General features: G+C 45.8%; 1 protein-coding gene across 1 annotated transcript; it reads right to left on the bottom strand.

The window, feature by feature from the left end:
- Window positions 1-1,272: 1,272 nt before the first annotated feature.
- Window positions 1,273-19,536, bottom strand: LOC146379820 (uncharacterized). The gene is made up of 7 exons (XM_084941132.1): window positions 19,417-19,536; window positions 11,689-11,764; window positions 9,686-9,982; window positions 3,506-3,634; window positions 2,216-2,338; window positions 2,037-2,132; window positions 1,273-1,325 (listed from the first exon to the last, which is right to left on the bottom strand). The coding sequence occupies exons 2-7, from the start codon at window positions 11,729-11,731 to the stop codon at window positions 1,273-1,275; spliced, it is 741 nt and encodes a 246-aa protein (XP_084797258.1). The 5' UTR covers window positions 11,732-11,764; window positions 19,417-19,536.
- Between the last annotated feature and the right edge of the window lie 691 nt (window positions 19,537-20,227).

Raw genomic sequence — 20,227 nt, 5'->3', positions numbered from 1 at the left:
CTGAGTGTGTTGCTAGGTCTGAAATGCACCGGGATGTCGTGCTTGGAGAAAACTCTCCTAAGTTTTTCTGATACACCGGCTACATAGGGGATGACAATGTTGTTGCGTCTGTCCTTCTTATCCTCCCTCGCTGGTGTCTGGTCTTCTTTTCTGTGCCTCTTTGCTGACTTTAAGAACGCCCATTTAGGATAGCCGCACGTTTTGAGTGCTTCCTTTACATGTGTGTGTTCCTTCTTTTTTCCTTCAGGCTTCAGGCCTGAAGGAAAAAAGAGCCACCTCCACAGGACAAGACTCAGCAGTCCATCTGCATCTTAAGGATAAAGGACACTCTTTCGAGGATGCCAATGTTCACATTTTGGACAGAGAGGACAGATGGTTTGAAAGAGGAGTGAAAGAAGCATCTATGTCCACTGTGAGCGACCATCTTTGAACAGAGGCGGGGGTTTACGACACCAACTCTCTGCCATCTATAATCCAGTTTTGAGATCCCTTCCCAGACGCCTTAACGCCCACTCACATCCTGGGCCATCTGACCTCAGGAATTCGCATGATAAGGTGGGGCCAGGTTTCACAATGAACACACCCGAAACTCTGGCTGATTGGGACCCACACCCAGTTTCACACCTTGGCTCAGGCGATTAGAGGATCATCAGGGGGTCCTTTTGTCCCTCTGTGGGGGGAAACTCCCACTAGGTTTATATCTGGGACTCTCCACCATTTGACCTTAGAACTGAAGAAGCTTCTCGGATGAGAGGTGAAACGTCTTCAAGTAAACTTAAAGAAGTCCAGACGCTTTTCTTTGCAAGCTCCTTTGACTACGATGACCTGGATGACTGAGAACCTTCACAGACCTAATAAAACGTCCAGTGAGTGTGAATGTAATTTTTAACAAAACTGTTTGAGAAATAAAAGTTATCTATATTTCTGAACATGTTGCTTTCAGAAAAGTCACATTTTATCAAATAACTTGAGATATAGTCCACGTTTCCATGGTAACATCATCAGAGCAGAGTAACAACGGGAAAGCCACGTCTACGGGTTGTTGGGAAACACTGGCAGACAGCTTAAACATGAAGTGAGCCATGTACTAATGGGGGAGGGGGGGCGTTGTAGAGCTGGGGGGTCAAATATATGTAAGAACAGGAAGGGGCGTGTTTGGAGGCGTGTTTGGGGGCGTGGTCCTGCTCCTGAAATTCAGATAGTTTATCTCCAATTAATAAAGTCCCTCAAAGGCTTCCATACAGAGAAGACACACTGGGCTCTGATTGGTCCTCACACGTAGACACTGTCTTCATGCAGGGAGGAAACTGTAGGACTGCAGGGAACTGTGGACAGGAAGAAGATTCATGTTACTAACGGTGATCCCCTCAGAGCAGCTCTGCTGAAACTGTGCAGACCTCACACACAACCGTCCTTCATCACTGACGACACAAAAGATTTTTAACCTCAGAAATGATAGTTTAGGTTCTAATGAAGCTGTGAATAATGAGAGAGTTAAACACACTGAGCTGATGACGCGAATATTTAATTCAACTCCATCCACCAGCCTGCAGTTCCTCTGGTGTCCAGCAGAGGCAGCAATGAGTCAGTCGTCATAGACTCCCATATTACAATAAACTTGTTCACAGCCTGATACTCACAACAGCTGTTTAAATCACATTTTTGCATTATTGGGGGCGGGGCCTCTGTGACTGACAGGTGGATGGCGACACAGGTGGCTGTAGCTGCTAGCTTCGCCTGAGCTGTTGGAGCTTTTATAATGACATCACAACACCATGGCTGCTCTGAGTCACTGAAATAACAGAGTGCCAGAGGAGGCGGAGCCAGAGTAAAACTGAGCTCCAAATAACTAACAGCATGGAGGTCAAACTCAGAGAGAGCTTCACAGCATTTCTATTGTTTCTATTGTTTCTACTTTGTCTGTCTGATCACTTCCTGTTTGCACTGCGCGCTCAGACGAGCTGCTGGTACTGCAGTCTGTACTGTGAACACTGATCATTGAAGTGCTTTTACCATCAGGGCCAGTGTGTGCCTACCATAGAGGGGCTCTTCCTCCGGTTTCTTCTCCTTCTCCTCTTCTTTGTTACCCTTCATCACCACATAAATGTTCTCCTCCTTCTCCTCCTTCTGACCTGTGAGCAGATTATCACTCAGTCAGGTCTCCTTATCAATGATCTGCTGTGGAGCCAGAGCTGTCTCTGATTGGCTGCCATACCTGTGGTTATCTTCCTCTGAACCCTCCTCTTCCTCAGGATGAAGACCACGATGAAGAAGAGCAACAGAACCAGCAGGACGACGCAGACGGACACTGAAGACACCACATGGCTGCTGCTGCGGTCTGAGGACACAGAGACACAGCTGATCTTCACATCACAGCTGGTCACAGCTGATGATGTCACAGCTGATGACATCACAGCTGATCACAGCTGACTGAGACTTCATGTGGTGGCAGAGGGAGCAGCTGAACATCAGCAGCTCTCCTGGTCTCTGAGTTTCTTAGGTGCTTACACCGTGGTTGTGAAGCAGCATTAGTTATAAAGGTGAGCTAACAGATGGTCACATGACTCGCACAGACCTGATTGTTACAATGAAGGCATGTTTGTGAGTGTTTCACAGTGATGTGTGTTATTGTGTAACAGTTGTGATCAGGCATCCACACAATGTCCACCTGCACACAGGTTATCTTCATCATTATCATCATCAAGAAGTGTGTGTGTGTCATTGGTCAGTTCAAGTCTTTTTGGGCTGTTTCCTGTTTTACTTTGTTTCTCTGGTTTCCTGGTGGACATAAACCTGCTGCACTGTATGTGTCGCGGTTCTGGGTCGGTGAGTGTTTTTGGTTTTTTGTGTTATTATTACTGATCTTGGATTGCATCGTGTTTTTTGGTTTCTGTTTTCTATTTTGCTCTGCAGTCTGTGCATGCCGTGTTTCCTGTTTTAATTTGAAAGTCTGTGTCTCATGGCACTGTTTCTGGTTTTGCTTCCCCCGGTCTCATGTTTGATTACTCCCAGCTGTGCTCTCCTCCTGTGCCCTCGTTATCCCTCAGTGTATTTTAGCTCAGTGTTGCGTCGTACCCTCGTTTTTCTGCGTGCACTCTCCTCGAGTCCCGGTTGTTTTTTCCCAGAGTGAGTCTCTTAGTTTCTAGCTTCCTGTTTGAAGTCTAGTTTCTAGTTCTGCATTTGAGGTTTTGGTTTGTTTTTCTCATTTTTATTGTTTTTAAGAGTTGTCCAGCAACAAAACTGTGCCCTAAGTCCCCCCCACCCCCCTACCCCCCTGTTTCTGAGTCCTGCGTTTTGGGTCCTTCATCTTGCCTGCAACACAGCACATCATGACTGAACTATGCGACCACGCAGCGGACGCAGCGGCATTCGCTCCATCAGAGGAGCTCCGGGAGGACATTATTTACACTGTGAATAAGCTGTGCAACCAATGGCTGAATCATCCTCATACAGTACTTTTTGGCTCCACACCCTCCACCTTCACCCTCCAGCTACGGCTGCTCACCTGCTCCAACTGCTGGAGGATTTCTTGCCCGGCCCGCCGGATGTAACGCTACCCCGTCTGTCGGTTCCTCCATCTTCCCAGAGAAAGCGGTGTTCACGCCGCCACCACTCTTCGCTCGCTGAGCAAACCCTGGTGGTGAGTGAAAGTGACTGTTTTTCGCACACTCAGCCTGGATTAATTTCTACAGTCAGTCTACGCTGAGCCTGTTAATTCTGTATCAGTCACTCCAGAGTCTGTGAACTCCCGATGTGAGGATTTCACTTGAACTTTCTTAATTATCATTGTACAGTTCCCTGCACCTCGAAATTAGATAGCAAGACCACAAAGGTGCAAAAATAAAATAAAAAATACATAAAGAAAATAAACAATATAAAAACACTATATACACAATGTATAAGCTAAAGGGAACATTGTGTATACAAGGGGGTGTATACACAATCCTATAATATGATAAATAGGGTGGGCCGTGGTCATTAAGGATACGGATGGTAAGATATTGCACAGGAGCAATAGCAGCGACAGAGTGGATGTATTGAAGAGGTCTGTTCACACTCTTAGTTTGCATTAAGAGTTCTGACAGCCCACGGGAAGAAGCTGTTGGTTTTGCACCTGATGGATCTGAACCTTTTTCCAGAGGGCAGGATGTTGAAGAGGTGGAAGTTAAGATGGAGGCGGTCCTTTATAATCGCCCTGGCTCTGGAGACATCTTGAGCTGGCAATTAAGTCCAGGGAGGAGAGTGGACAGCCGATCACCTTCTCTGCAGTTCTGATGACCCTCTGGAGTCTCTTCTTGTCAGCTGTTGTGCAACCAGCGTACCACACTGTAATGGCGTGCACCAGCACACTCTCGATAGTGGCTCAGTAGAAGGACACTAGGAGATCAGTCTGCAGCCTGTTCCAGCTCAGAACCCTCAAGAAGTGGAGGCGCTGCTGGGCTTTGTTCACCAGGGCTGATGTGTTTGTGGACCAAGATCGGTCCTTAGATATGTGGGTGCCGAGGAACTTAAAGGAGGACACCCTCTCCACATAGTCACCTTTTATGGAGAGAGGAGGGGATCAGTTCTTGTTCTGCAGAAGTCCATGACCACTTCCTTTGTTTTCTTGGTGTTTAGGGTGAGGTTATTGTAGCTACACCATTCGGTCAGTCGCTGGACCTCATCTCTGTAGGCGGTGTCATCATCGTTGGTGATGCGCCCCATCAAAGTGGTGTCGTCTGCATCGACACCACTCTGATGGGGTGCATGGTAGTGATGTGTCCTGTGTGTCGAAGCTTCGAAGCGTGTGTCGGGTAATCTCAGGGGAGTTTTCGTGAAGCGCGTATCGAGGCTTGCTTTGATTACGTGTGCAGTGACGTTCGAGGCCTCGCGGGCATCTGTACCATGTGACTGTTTCAGGAACTGGCTCGCCAGTTCGCGCCACATTTGAAATAAAATGGGCAGCAAAACACAGCTGATTCCCCCATCACGTGGTGTTGTGGAATTGGATTATCCTTTTTTTTGCTCCTCCCCTTTTGTGAGTGTGGACGCTTCCTCTCTTTGCTCTTTAAATGCTTTGCTTCTTTTATTGATTTTTATGCAGATTTTTTTCGTATGAGCTTACCTGCGATAGCTTCTGGACGTTTATAGATCATTAGGACTAAAGTGTTCTTAACAGAAACAGCAACATTTTTATAGTTACCTTATCCTCAGCGCTCCGTGTGTCTGTGGCCTACACACAGCTGATTACAGCGTCTGGGCACTGAACAGCCTCAATAGCCGGGAAAGGTGCTAACCGCTAGGCTAACTAGCAACAAGATGCCCCCCCTCTCCACAGATGACTACCACAGCCTCCTGCAGAAGATTGCAGCACTGGAGACAAAAATTCATCGCTTACAAGTAAACGTGGAGGTAAATGGAACTTGCCTTTGATTCAAAACAATGGCGATGAGCAAGCTAGTACACAGCTAAGGAGCACAGATAACATGACCAAGAAAGTAGACTCTGTGCATTATAATAAATCCTCAAGCGATAATCCCCCCTTGGACTGTCTTGGTGCAAAACCAAGACATAAATCATGTCTCCTGGAAGGGGGAGGACGTATCACAGGCAGGGCACAGCGAGCTGAAATCTCTGAAACCGACTGGCCTTCACTTCCTACGAGACAGAGAAGCTCTTCTACCCCTGTATACGGGAGGAAACAGGACTGGACAACCGTGAATAGGAAGGTTAACAACAAACCTCCAAAACAACTGAATGTGAAACTGCACAACAGATTTGCTCCACTATCAAAGGACCCTGGATCTATATCGGACAACCATCCATCTAAAAGTAGCGAAGTAAGGTCTGAAAATCTGTTGAAAAGTAAAAGGCCACAGGGAAAGCTAAAGGCTAGGCCTGAAACTCTGATTGTGGGTGACTCTGCCGTAAAGGATGTACAAAGGATGTGCGGTAAGAACACTAAAGTCCTCTGCTTCCCTAAGGATATGGTCAACAACCTGAAGGAGAGAATGCTTCAAATTGCAGATGAATATCCAACTGTGACAAACATTGTTCTGCATACAGGGTCAAACGATGTGTCCAAACAACAGTCGGAGGTTCTGAAACAGGACTTTACTGGATTATTAAATACTGTAAACTCTCTCTAGAAAGAGAGAGCATATTTCTCCTGTTTTGGCTTCCCTTCATTGGCTTCCTGTTAAGTCCAGAATTGAATTCAAAATCCTGCTCCTCACATACAAGGTCTTAAATAATCAGGCCCCATCTTATCTTAATGACCTTGTAGTACCATCTCACCCTATTAGAGCACTTCGCTCTCGCTCTGCAGGCCTACTTGTTGTTCCTAGAGTATTTAAAGTAGAATGGGAGGCAGAGCCTTCAGTTTTCAGGCCCCTCTTCTGTGGAACCAGCTTCCAGTTTGGATTCAGGAGACAGACACTATCTCTACTTTCAAGATTAGGCTTCAAACTTTCCTTTTTGCTAAAGCATATAGTTAGGGCTGGACCAGGTGACCCTGAATCCTCCCTTAGTTATGCTGCAATAGACGTAGGCTGCCGGGGGATTCCCATGATGCACTGAGTTTTTCCTTTCCAGTCACCTTTCTCACTCACTATGTATTAACAGACCTCTCTGCATTGAATCATATCTGTTATTAACCTCTGTCTCTCTTCCACAGCATGTCTTTATCCTGTCTTCCTTCTCTCACCCCAACCAATCACAGCAGATGGCCCCGCCCCTCCCTGAGCCTGGTTCTGCCGGAGGTTTCTTCCTGTTAAAAGGGAGTTTTTCCTTCCCACTGTCGCCAAAGTGCTTGCTCATAGGGGGTCATATGATTGTTGGGTTTTTCTCTGTATCTATGAAGCGCCTTGAGGCGACTTTTGTTGTGATTTGGCGCTATATAAATAAAATTGAATTGAATTGAATTGAATGCAGCTGTATTCATCAGTGGACCTGTACCGCCGGTCAGAGGAGGAGACGAGAGATTCAGCAGGTTGTTTGCACTGAATAAATGGCTCATATCAGCATGTGCTGACCACTCAGTGCATTTTATCAACAACTTTAATATTTTTTGGGAACGCAGGCATCTCTTTAAAGCAAATGGATTTAATTTTAACAAGTCAGGGGTGAAACTGTTCACCTCCAACTTGTTTTATTCCATACGTCATCCATCTGTGCTTGGTGCCAAGGCTGAGATAAACGAGGAGTTATCTCATAAAGAGGAACAAACAGTACTGCAAGAACAGACAAAGCCCAGCAGAAACCTTGAGGAGGAGCTCCATCTGCCCCCACCCGGGAAAAGCCTCAGAAAGGAGAGACATCTGAGGCAAGAAGAGGGGTCCCTATTTGCCTCTAACTCTCTCAACAACACCAATGACCAGGACCAGGACCAGGGACCACGATCTTCCCCAGTCCCCCAAACCCCTGACAGGCCATCACCCTCCTCCCCCTCCCTTTCTCCCTCCTCCCCACAGCTGAAATTCACTGAGGAGATGATGGAGCGGGTCAGTGCTGGGCTCAGATCTACCCCCCCGGCCCAATCCCGTTTTGTCCCCCATAAACCCCCCACCAGAGCAGCCAAAGGTTCGCCATCGAGCCCCGCCCTCAACAGAGCAATCGAAGTTACATTGCCCAGCCCCGCCCCCCTTAGTTCCTCCTTACCACCTTCATGCTTTGTCTCCGCAGTCTGATGTGTGATGTGTGGAGGGTCCGGGCGGCGAGGATTATGGCAGTGGTGACTTTTCCCAGGAGAAGCTGGGACCCTGTTTACTAGAAGGTTTTAAAATTTCTGTACTTTTAGGTGACAGAAGGAGACATGTGGCCTGGTCAAAACACAGAGAGCTGCACTCTAAAAGATCTTTAAACATAGTAAACATACCTTGTGTGCCACAGACTGCTCCCAAACACGAGGGGGCAAGTAATGCCTCTAAAACACTTAAGTTGGCTTTATTAAACGTTAGACCATTTTTGACCAGGACATGTCCTTCAACGCACATATTAAACAAATATGTAACACTGCTTTCTTCCATTTGCGCAACATCTCTAAAATTAGAAATATCCTGTCTCAGAGTGACGCTGAAAAACTAGTTCATGCATTTATTACTTCCAGGCTGGACGACTGTAATTCATTATTATCAGGAAGTCCTAAAAACTCCCTGAAAAGCCTTCAGTTAATCCAAAATGCTGCAGCAAGAGTCCTGACAGGGACTAGAAGGAGAGAGCATATTTCTCCTGTTTTGGCTTCCCTTCATTGGCTTCCTGTTAAATCCAGAATTGAATTCAAAATCCTGCTCCTCACATACAAGGTCTTAAACAATCAGGCCCCATCTTATCTTAATGACCTTGTAGTACCATATCACCCTATTAGAGCACTTCGCTCTCGCTCTGCAGGCCTACTTGTTGTTCCTAGAGTATTTAAAAGTAGAATGGGAGGCAGAGCCTTCAGTTTTCAGGCCCCTCTTCTGTGGAACCAGCTTCCAGTTTGGATTCAGGAGACAGAAACTATCTCTACTTTCAAGATTAGGCTTCAAACTTTCCTTTTTGCTAAAGCATATAGTTAGGGCTGGACCAGGTGACCCTGAATCCTCCCTTAGTTATGCTGCAATAGACGTAGGCTGCCGGGGATTCCCATGATGCACTGGGTGTTTCCTTTCCAGTCACCTTCCTCACTCACTATGTGTTAACAGACCTCTCTGCATTGAATCATATCTGTTATTAACCTCTGTCTCTCTTCCACAGCATGTCTTTATCCTGTCTTCCTTCTCCCACCCCAACCAATCACAGCAGATGGCCCCGCCCCTCCCTGAGCCTGGTTCTGCTGGAGGTTTCTTCCTGTTAAAATCATGCAAATGGTCCAGAATGCTGCTGCTCGCCTGCTGACAGAGACAAACGTGAGCACATTACCCCTGTTCTTGCCTCTGTCCATCTTAGAATTCATTTGAACATTTTATTGTTTGCTTTTAAAGATTTAAATGGCCTGGCTCCTTCTTACCTGTCAGACCTTCTACACCTGTCTCTCAGATTCAGCTGACCAGTCGCTCATCGCTGTCCCCATGACTAGATTGAAACACCGGGGCACTGAGCTTTCGCTGTTGTGGCCCCCAGATCATGGAATAAGCCCCCCTCCATATTAGGTTGGCCCCAACACTTGAAATCTTCAAATCACTTTTCAAAAACAACTTTTTTCCGAGGCTTTTTAGGAGTCATAGTCAGCTTGTAGTCAGTCTTAGTCAGATTTTGGTTTCTTTTAATCTTCTTTACTTAGTTAATTCTATTTATTGTAGATTTTATTCATGCATTAATATTTAATGATTCATTTTTATTTTTTTCATGTATTATTTATCTTTGTCTGTCTAATGTATGGTTTTAAAATTTGACTGTTTTTACTGGAAACCACTTTGGTCAGCCGTGCTGTTTTTACTGTTTTCCCCCTTTATCTCTTTTATTGAGACAGCAGTAACCATGCTGTTTTTAATGTGCTCTATAAATAAAGTTGGATTGGAAGTACTGCATGGTAGAAATATACCTGACTATAATAATATGTACTGCTTGGTGAACTGACATGTACATGTCATGTACGTATTTGTACATGTATGACAGTAAAAGTGTGGTACTTTGTGTACCACCCTCCTGTGTCTTCATTCTCTGCAGTGTGTTCCTCTCAGCAGGATGTGATGCAATAACAAAGACAGGAAGTCTAATGGCTCACCTGTCACCTGCAGCAGGAAGTCTTTGGTCTGCAGTCTCGACCCAGTCTTGTCAAACACCTCCAGCGTGTAGTTTCCGGAGTCTTGGGTCTGAAGTCGGCTGAACTCGAGCGAGCCGTCAGGGAGCATCGAGCAGCGTCCGTGGGAGCACGTGCTCCGGTTCCAGTTCAGCAGCAGGTGAGGGATCTGAGTCCACCTGACGTCGTACCCGCGTGCCCTCGGGTCCCCCTGCAGGCCTGAGGGCAGCACGACTCTCATGCTGCTGTTGGCAGACACTCTGATGATGTCTGCAGCGCCAGCTGGGGTCAAAGGTCACAAACATTTCATTTTCAGTCCCGTTATAACCATTTATGCAAACACTACATTACCCATGAACCCCTGCTGCTGTGCTTATAAATCAGCATCTGATTGGTTAGATTTTTAGGGTATTTTTGTAGTTTTGTGTTCTGCAGACACAGAGCTCTGTGATTGGCTGTCATCAGAGAAGTGCATCTTGGGAGTTGTAGTTGTAGTAACCTGTTCTTTCATGTTTTGCTGAAATCTAATGATCCCAGTTCATCGACTCATTTTCCCCTCACCCCCAGGGTGGGGGTACCTGAGGAGTCTTCCTGTTAAAATTGAGTTTTTCCTTTCCGCTGTTGCCAAGTGCTCGCTCATAGGGGGCCGTCTGAGTGTTGTGGTTTTCTCTTTATCATTGTAGTGTCTTTACCTTAAAATGTAAAGCGCTTTGAGAAAAAACTAGAAACTGAGAACTAGAAAAACTTGGAAGCTACCAGAGAAACATGCAAAGACACAGCAGGAGAGAACACAACCAAGAACAAGGCAAGACAGACAATAAATAGAGATTGAAAATGTGACGTCATTCAGGGGTAAAACCGCAAAGGATTCTGGGAACTCGTGGCAAGAGGTACTAGCGCACGCAGGCTTTCACATGAAAACAGTCACACAGCGATAAAAAGAAACACAAAAATGTCAAGAAGCTGTTGTGTTATTAACTGCAATCGCCGGTTGCATGACAGCCACGGGAAGCCGATGGTAAAGAGATCGTTGTTATCGGATTACGTCGTTGAAGAGAAATTGTTCGAGCCATGTTTCCGAAGTAACAAAGAGGCCACGAAGGACACACCCCACCCATCCTTCAAATTCGGGGAAAAGGAGGAAGCATTTGTCGGCTGCATTTGGTGGAGTCTACGAATTTGGACAGCCTTCGTCGTGTTGCTGTGACGTAATCGGACTACAAATGTGGCCTCAGGAGGATGCAGCCCATGAATTTGGGCACGACCACAGACACGAGAGCAGGAACAGGAAACAAGCTACCAGAGAAAAACTAAACCACACTGAGCTTCGAGTCATCGTAAAATGCAGCAGTCAGAATTAACAGTCACACTGAACTGAACACGCTGGGTGACCGTGACAGGAAGCTTTATTATGATTCTCTGTGTGTAGCACAGTCCTACTTTTACCTGGGACGAGTGACCGTGAACATATTAGCTGCACGTTTAGCTTCCTGTCAGCTTTAGGATTGAAGGTTTTAGCTCCATTGGTCTGATGGTGTTCCTGTCAGAGCTCTGAGGTCTGCTGCTAATGTTTCATATCAGAACTGTGTGGCGGAGGAGCGGTGCAGTGAGCTCAACGGGGCGGCAGGTGGGAACACAGCTGATGGAGTTCGGGGCTGATGACGTCTGTCCTTCCCCTTTTTAGTGAGACGGGAGAGGAGCGGAGGGGAGGCTGGGATCAGCTGAGACGGGAGCTGTCCAGACGGTGGACTGTCAAAACTAATAACCCAAAACCATCTGCAATAACGTACTGTGTGTGTGCGTGTGTAAAGTGCATCCCACAAACTGTTTCTAGTTTCAGGTGTTTGCTGAACACTCATTTCTGCCTTTAACCTCGACGGCCTGTCACGATTGGCTCTGTGAGCTGTTTGATCATTGGCTGCGTCTGTGATCAGGGTCATTAATAATCTGAACCTTTGTGTTTGTTCAAAGAAGCCGAGGTCACTGACCGTCACTCTTCATCATCATCAGTAACCACACCACCACCAACATGGCTGCAGGCTCCACCCCCTCAGCTGTCAGTCACTGTGAAGAGGAAACAGACACTTTAAGTGGTCAGAGTGTGTGTGTGTGTGTGTGTGTTTTTATAAATACAGCTGCAGTGTCTGTGGCTCTTCCTGGTCATGTGACCTAAACCACAGCTCTCATAGGTCACTGCTCACATCTGCTTTCTGCTCTGAGCCTGTGATGTGGGCTTCATAGATAATTGGCAAACCTTCTGGAGGAAACCTGGTCTTGTTAGGAGAGACGGCATCCATCCCACTTTGGATGGAGCAGCTCTCATTTCTAGAAATATGGACAAATTTATTAAACCCCCCAAAATATGACTATCCAGAGTTGGGACCAGGAAGCAGAGTTGCAGTCTTACACGCCTCTCTGCAGCTTCTCTCCTCCTGCTACCCCCCAAAAACCCATCTCCATAGAGACTGTGTCAGCTTCCAAAAAGACAAAAAACAAACTAAAAACCAGCAACAAACAACTTAAACATAAACAATCACAAAGAAAGAACAATACAGTATCCACATCTGAACCAAAGAGTAAAACAGTGAAATGTGGATTATTAAATATTAGGTCTCTCTCCTCCAAGTCTCTGTTAGTACATGACTTAATAATTGATCAACAAATTGATTTACTCTGCCTTACAGAAACCTGGTTGCAGCAGGATGATTATGTTAGTTTAAATGAATCAACACCCCCGAGTCATTCTAACTACCAGAAACCTCGAAGCACAGGCCGAGGGGGCGGTGTGGCAGCAATTTTTCACACCAGCCTATTAATTAATGAAAGACCAAGACAGACTTTTAATTCATTTGAAAGCCTGATGCTTAACATTGTCCACCCCAGCTGTGAAACTCAGAAACCAGTCTTACTTGTTATCATCTATCGTCCACCTGGGCCTTACACAGAGTTTCTGTCTGATTTCTCAGACTTTATATCTAATTTAGTTCTGAGCTCAAATAAAATAATTATTGTGGGTGATTTTAACATCCATGTAGATGCTAAAAATGACAGCCTCAACATGGCATTTAGTCTGTTATTAGACTCAATTGGCTTCTCTCAAAATGTAAAAGAACCCACCCACCACTTTAATCACACTCTAGATCTTGTTTTAACATATGGCATAGAAACTGAACATTTAACAGTGTTTCCTGAAAACCCTCTCCTGTCTGATCATTTCCTGATAACATTTACATTTACAATAATTGATTACACAGCGGTGGAGAGTAGATTTTATCAAAGTAGATGTCTTTCTGAAAGCGCTGTAATTAAGTTTAAGAATATAATCCACCCACTGTTATCATCTTCAATGCCCTGTACCAACACAGAGCAGAGCAGCTATCTGAACGCTACCCCAACAGAGGTCGATTATCTTGTTAATAATTTCACCTCCTCACTACGTACGACTCTGGATACTGTAGCTCCAGTGAAAACTAAGGTCTCTAATCAGAAGTACCTGACTCCGTGGTATAATTCTCAAACACGTACCCTAAAGCAGATGACTCGTAATCTGGTGAGGAAATGGCGTGTCACAAATTTAGAGGATCATCATTTAGCCTGGAGAAATAGTTTGCTGCTTTATAAGAAAGCCCTCCGCAAAGCCAGAACATCTTACTATTCATCACTGATTGAAGAAAATAAGAACAACCCCAGGTTTCTCTTCAGCTCTGTAGCCAGGCTGACAAACAGTCAGAGCTCTGTTGAGCCAACCATCCCTTTAACGTTAACTAGTAATGACTTCATGAACTTCTTCACAAATAAAATTTTTATCATTAGAGAAAAAATTACCAGTAATCATCCCACAGATGTAATATTATCTACAGCTACTCTTAGTACCATTGATGTTAAGTTAGACTCTTTTTCTCCAATTGATCTTTCTGAGTTAACTTCAATAATTACTTCCTCCAAACCATCAACGTGTCTTTTAGACCCCATTCCTACAAAACTGCTCAAAGAAGTCCTGCCATTAATTAATTCTTCGATCTTAAATATGATCAACCTGTCTCTAATGGTCGGCTATGTACCACAGGCCTTCAAGCTGGCTGTGGTTAAACCTTTACTCAAAAAGCATCTCTAGACCCAGCAGTCTTAGCTAATTATAGGCCAATCTCCAACCTTCCTTTCATATCAAACATCCTTGAAAGAGTAGTTGTCAAACAGCTAACAGATCATCTGCAGAGGAATGGTTTATTTGAAGAGTTTCAGTCAGGTTTCAGAGCTCATCACAGCACAGAAACAGCTTTAGTGAAGGTTACAAATGATCTTCTTATGGCCTCTGACAGTGGACTCATCTCTGTGCTTGTCCTGCTAGACCTCAGTGCAGCGTTCGATACTGTCGACCATAATATCCTATTAGAGCGATTAGAACATGCTGTAGGTATTACAGGTACTGTGCTGCAGTGGTTTGTATCATATCTATCTAATAGACTCCAATTTGTGCATGTAAATGGAGAGTCCTCTTCACACACTGAGGTTAATTATGGAGTTCCACAGGGTTCAGTGCTAGGACCAATTCTGTTTACATTATACATGCTTCCCTTAGGCAGCATCATTAGAAGACATAGCATACATTTACACTGCTATGCAGATGACACCCAGCTCTATCTGTCCATGAAGCCAGATAACACACACCAATGAGTTAAACTGCAGGAATGTCTTAAAGACATAAAGACCTGGATGGCCGCTAACTTTCTGCTTCTTAATTCAGATAAAACTGAGGTTATTGTACTCGGCCCTGAAGATCTTAGAAATATGGTATCTAACCAGATTCATACTCTGGATGGCATTACCTTGGCCTCCAGTAACGCTGTGAGGAACCTTGGAGTCATTTTTGACCAGGACATGTCCTTCAACGCACATATTAAACAAATATGTAAGACTGCGTTCTTCCATTTGCGCAACATCTCTAAAATTAGAAATATCCTGTCTCAGAGTGACGCTGAAAAACTAGTTCATGCATTTATTACTTCCAGGCTGGACGACTGTAATTCATTATTATTAGGATGTCCAAAAAACTCACTGAAAAGCCTTCAGCTAATCCAAAATGCTGGAGCAAGAGTCCTGACAGGGACTAGAAAGAGAGAGCAGATTTCTCCTGTTTTGGCTTCCCTTCATTGGCTTCCTGTTAAATCCAGAATTGAATTCAAAATCCTGCTCCTCACATACGAGGTCTTAAATAATCAGGCCCCATCTTATCTTAATGACCTTGTAGTACCATATCACCCTATTAGAGCACTTCGCTCTCGCTCTGCAGGCCTACTTGTTGTTCCTAGAGTATTTAAAAGTAGAATGGGAGGCAGAGCCTTCAGTTTTCAGGCCCCTCTTCTGTGGAACCAGCTTCCAGTTTGGATTTGGGAGACAGACACTATCTCTACTTTTAAGATTAGGCTTCAAACTTTCCTTTTTGCTAAAGCATATAGTTAGGGCTGGACCAGGTGACCCTGAATCCTCCCTTAGTTATGCTGCAATAGACGTAGGCTGCCGGGGGATTCCCATGATGCATTGAGTTTTTCCTTTCCAGTCACCTTTCTCACTCACTATGTATTAACAGACCTCTCTGCATTGAATCATATCTGTTATTAACCTCTGTCTCTCTTCCACAGCATGTCTTTTATCCTGTCTTCCTTCTCTCACCCCAACCGGTCGCAGCAGATGGCCGCCCCTCCCTGAGCCTGGTTCTGCCGGAGGTTTCTTCCTGTTAAAAGGGAGTTTTTCCTTCCCACTGTCGCCAAAGTGCTTGTTCATAGGGGGTCATATGATTGTTGGGTTTTTCTCTGTATCTATGAAGCGCCTTGAGGCGACTTTTGTTGTGATTTGGCGCTATCTAAATAAAATTGAATTGAATTGAATCCTTCATCCATCCATCCATCCATCCTTCATCCATCCATCCTTCATCCATCCATCCATCCTTCATCCATCCATCCTTCATCCATCCATCCATCCTTTTTCCATCCATCCTTCATCCATCCATCCATCCTTCATCCATCCATCCATCCATCCATCCATCCATCATCCATCCATCCATCCTTCATCCATCCATCCTTCATCCATCCATCCATCCTTCATCCATCCATCCTTCCTCCATCCATCCATCCATCATCCATCTATCCTTCCTTCATCCATCCATCCATCCATCCTTCATCCATCCATCCATCATCCATCCATCCATCCTTCATCCATCCATCCATCCATCCATCCATCATCCATCCATCCATCCTTCATCCATCCATCCATCATCCATCCATCCATCCATCCTTCATCCATCCATCCATACTTCATCCATCCATCCTTCATCCATCCATCCATCCTTCATCCATCCATCCATCCATCCATCCATCATCCATCCATCCATCCTTCATCCATCCATCCATCATCCATCCATCCATCCATCCTTCCTTCATCCATCCATCCATCATCCATCCATCCTTCATCCATCCTTCATCCATCCATCCATCCATCCATCCATCCATCCTTCATCCATCCATCATCCATCCATCCATCATCCATCCATCCTTCATCCATCATCCATCCATCCATACATCCTTCATCCATCCATCCACCCATCCATCCATCCTTCATCCATCCATCCATCCATCCATCCTTCATCCATCCATCCATCCTTCATCCATCCATCCATCCATCCATCCATCCATCATCCATCCATCCATCCTTCATCCATCCATCCTTCATCCATCCATCCATCCTTCATCCATCCATCCTTCATCCATCCTTCCTCCATCCATCCATCCATCATCCATCTATCCTTCCTTCATCCATCCATCCATCCATCCTTCATCCATCCATCCATCATCCATCCATACTTCATCCATCCATCCGTCATCCATCCATCCTTCATCCATCCATCCATCCTTCATCCATCCATCCATCCATCATCCATCCATCCATCCTTCATCCATCCATCCATCCTTCATCCATCCATCCATCATCCATCCATCCATCCATCCTTCCTTCATCCATCCATCCATCATCCATCCATCCTTCATCCCTCCATCCATCCATCCATCCATCCTTCATCCATCCATCATCCATCCATCCATCATCCATCCATCCTTCATCCATCATCCATCCATCCATACATCCTTCATCCATCCATCCACCCATCCATCCATCCTTCATCCATCCATCCATCCATCCATCCTTCATCCATCCATCCATCCATCCATCCATCATCCATCCATCCTTCATCCATCATCCATCCATCCATCCATCCATCCATCCTTCAGCCATCCATCCATCCATCATCCATCCATCCTTCATCCATCCATCCATCCTTCATCCATCCATCCATCCATCCATCATCCATCCATCCTTCATCCATCCATCCATCCATCCATCATCCATCCATCCTTCATCCATCCACCCATCCATCCATCCATCCATCCTTCACCCATCCACCCATCCATCCTTCATCCATCCATCCATCCATCCATCCTTCATCCATCCATCCATCATCCATCCATCCTTCATCCATCCATCCATCCTTCATCCATCCATCCATCAACCATCCATCATCCATCCATCCATTCATCTATTCATCCATCATCCATCCATCCATCCATCCTTCATCCATCCATCCATCCATCATCCATCCATCCATCCATCCATCCATCCATCCATCCATCCATCCATCCTTCATCCATCCATCCATCCATCCATCCATCCATCCTTCATCCTCCTGTGGACACTCTCAGGTAAGATTAATCATCTCTCCTCATAGGAGGGTGAACCCGGGTCGGGTCCTGGTGCCAGACCTGAGAGGGGGTCTCAGCAGTGAGCTGTGGTGGCTCGGAGATCATCCATGGGGATAAAACCAGTATGAAAGCTGAGTCTGGGTGCCATGGCAACAGCACCTCAGAGTGACAAAAAGCCAGCAGTGACAAACATAATCATAATATAAATATAGCCATGATGTAAATGTAATATAATGTAACATAGAAGTTGAAGTTGTGCACAGTGTGGGCTGCTTGTGTGTGGAGGGTCTGCCCTGCAATCGGTGAGAGGCGTAAGATGAAGCTCGCTGTGGTCAGAGGGGAAATAAACTCACGCTGAGACTGAAATGGGGCCCGTGGGCCTGCGGTGTCACTCTGACACATGAACAGGAAGTGAGCCCTGCAGCATGCACGGAGCATGCTCAGTGAGGCTGCTGCTGAGCCCTCGCTGGCTTCAGTCTATTCAGGTGAAGGTGTAGAGACTGCCCCCCCCTCACCGTGCTGTGAGACTGCAGAGGGGTCTTAATGCCCCTGTTCGATGACTGCCCCCACACCTCAGTGTGTATTAATAAACCACAGCCTCTCTCTCAGACATGAGGGGAAGTGAGAGTGGAGCGTGTGGTCAGCGCTGCTCGGCAGCATCAGCCCTGTGACAGGAACATCTCCACACTGCGTCCATGTCTCACAGTCACAAACATCTGTGCACAGCTGTGCTCTGTCTTCAGGGTCGGAGGTCAGAGTTAGCATCATGCTATCAGCTCTGTGGATTTATGGGAATCAGCTGATCGAGACTGAGGTTTGAACACAGCTGGATCTGTGTATGTTTGAAATGTGTTGATAGTAAAAGCACTGCAGTGATGATGGGACGACCTTCTCCGGATCCCTCACAGCTCAGCCCAACATCTGGAACATCTCCAGGTCCAGCTGCAGAGCTGCTGATGACGACTGTCTCTGAGACACGTCTCCTTCATCCCTGTAACCGTGGAAACCTGAACTGATGCCAAACTGAGAGCAGAGAGTCGGCCACACTGATGTTACCGACGGGTTCTAAAGGTTCTTTAAAGAACGCAGAACAAATGAGACATCATGTCATCACAGCATCAGTGATCCCTGCAGGAAACCAGCACAGAGGCGGATCCAGACAGGAAGCAGTTAAAAACACCCTGAAGGACTTCGGCAAAGGGTTAATGTTCAGGAAGAGAAGAAGAAGAAGCTCCCTGACGTCGTGTTCACGTTTCATCTACGTTACTTTCTTTCTTTAGTTTCTAGCTCTGTAGTCTCTTTGTCCTCAGTGACCACAGCACTTCCACCCTTGTTCATTATATTTTATCATGGTGCCCTTGTACACAGCCCCACAGTGTTTCCTGTAACTCAAACTTCTTATATTGGTTTCCACACTTTTGCATCTTTGTTGTTTTGTTACCTAATTTCGCCGTGAAAGCAACTGCACAATGACAATACTTAAGTTTATACTTTTATCGATTCACAGTTTGTCAGTCCAGTTTCTAGTTGACTGTTTCAGTTGAAATGTTTGATTTTAATTATTTATTAGTTGAAATAATAAAGTCTGACTCTTCTTTATAATCATGTACAGGGTGTTTAGTCAAAAGCAGAATTAATAAACGCGGTCGGTCATGTGGACGTCCGTTTGACAGACAGATGAAGTTGAACCTGCTCAGACTCACAGTGCTGTCACACTTCATCACAGGCTCCTGCTATTAGATTTTATTAGATTGTAGTTCCTTCTGTAAAAACTCCAAATGATTCCAGTTTCCTAAACTCTGGTTTCTGTCTGAAGTGTCTGAGTGTGCTGATGGTGGCGTGGAGGCTGGTGTTAGTCGTGAGGATCGTTTCCTCACACAAACTCTGAGCCTCTCTGAGAACATGCCCGACTCCTCCAAACAGCCACAGGAGCACATGAAGAAGAAGAAGAGATGATGGAGGTCCTACCTGTGAGAGTCAGAGGGTGCCAAAGAGCAGGTGAGCTGCAGAGGATCAGTGTGGAGGTCAGACAGCAGCGCAGTGACAGAGTGAGGAAGAAAGCGCCCACAGTTTCACGTCTGCACATCAAAGTCAGTGCCGGGCTCTTATTGTGGCGGGGTGAGTGCTGCTTTTATTGCAGTGGTCTGAGTCCCGTGACAGGCTCCTCACACTCTGAGTGCACATCCTCAGTGGGAGTTCACAGCCTTCAGGTACAAACAGATGAGGCCCACAGTGGATGTGTGAGGAAACATCGCCCCCTGCTGCCCAAACAGCACACCTGAATGAGCTAGTGTGGATGTATTCTGTACAGAGGTGTGGATATTTTTTGCACTGTGTTTTTTGTCTGCCACACCAGAGGGTGGCATAGTTTGTGTCCTGTGTTATTGCTGCTATGTGAGTTCCAGGTGGAGGCTGACCATTGGTGGAGGACTGGGAGAGGGCGGCTATAAATGAGGACCCTTCTCAACCGGCACGCCCCCGCCTACTTCCTGTTCCCAACGAACTGTGCATGTGGCTGCGTGTGTCTGTATTCTGGAAGCTTTTGCTGTGTTGTAAATAGTTTGTTGTAAATAGTTGTAAATAGTTGTCAATATTTTTTACTTGGTAGCTGTAGGGGTGAGACGCCATTTTCTTTGGGAACCTTTTCTCCTGTTTTTGGTGAGGGACGCAGGTAAGACACCTGTAATTTTCTTTTGGGGTTTTCCGTGTAGGTGAGCCAGCTGCATTTCATTTCCAAAGCTTTTGTTTGTTGTTGTGGCCATGCTCACCCTGATGCTCG

Source organism: Perissodus microlepis, chromosome 10 (genome assembly GCF_051167445.1).
Source record: "Perissodus microlepis isolate ML-2025 ecotype Zambia chromosome 10, ASM5116744v1, whole genome shotgun sequence".
Taxonomy (NCBI): Eukaryota; Metazoa; Chordata; class Actinopteri; order Cichliformes; family Cichlidae; genus Perissodus; species Perissodus microlepis.
Note: the sequence above shows the minus strand (reverse complement) of the source record. Positions and strands in the feature narration are given on the sequence as shown.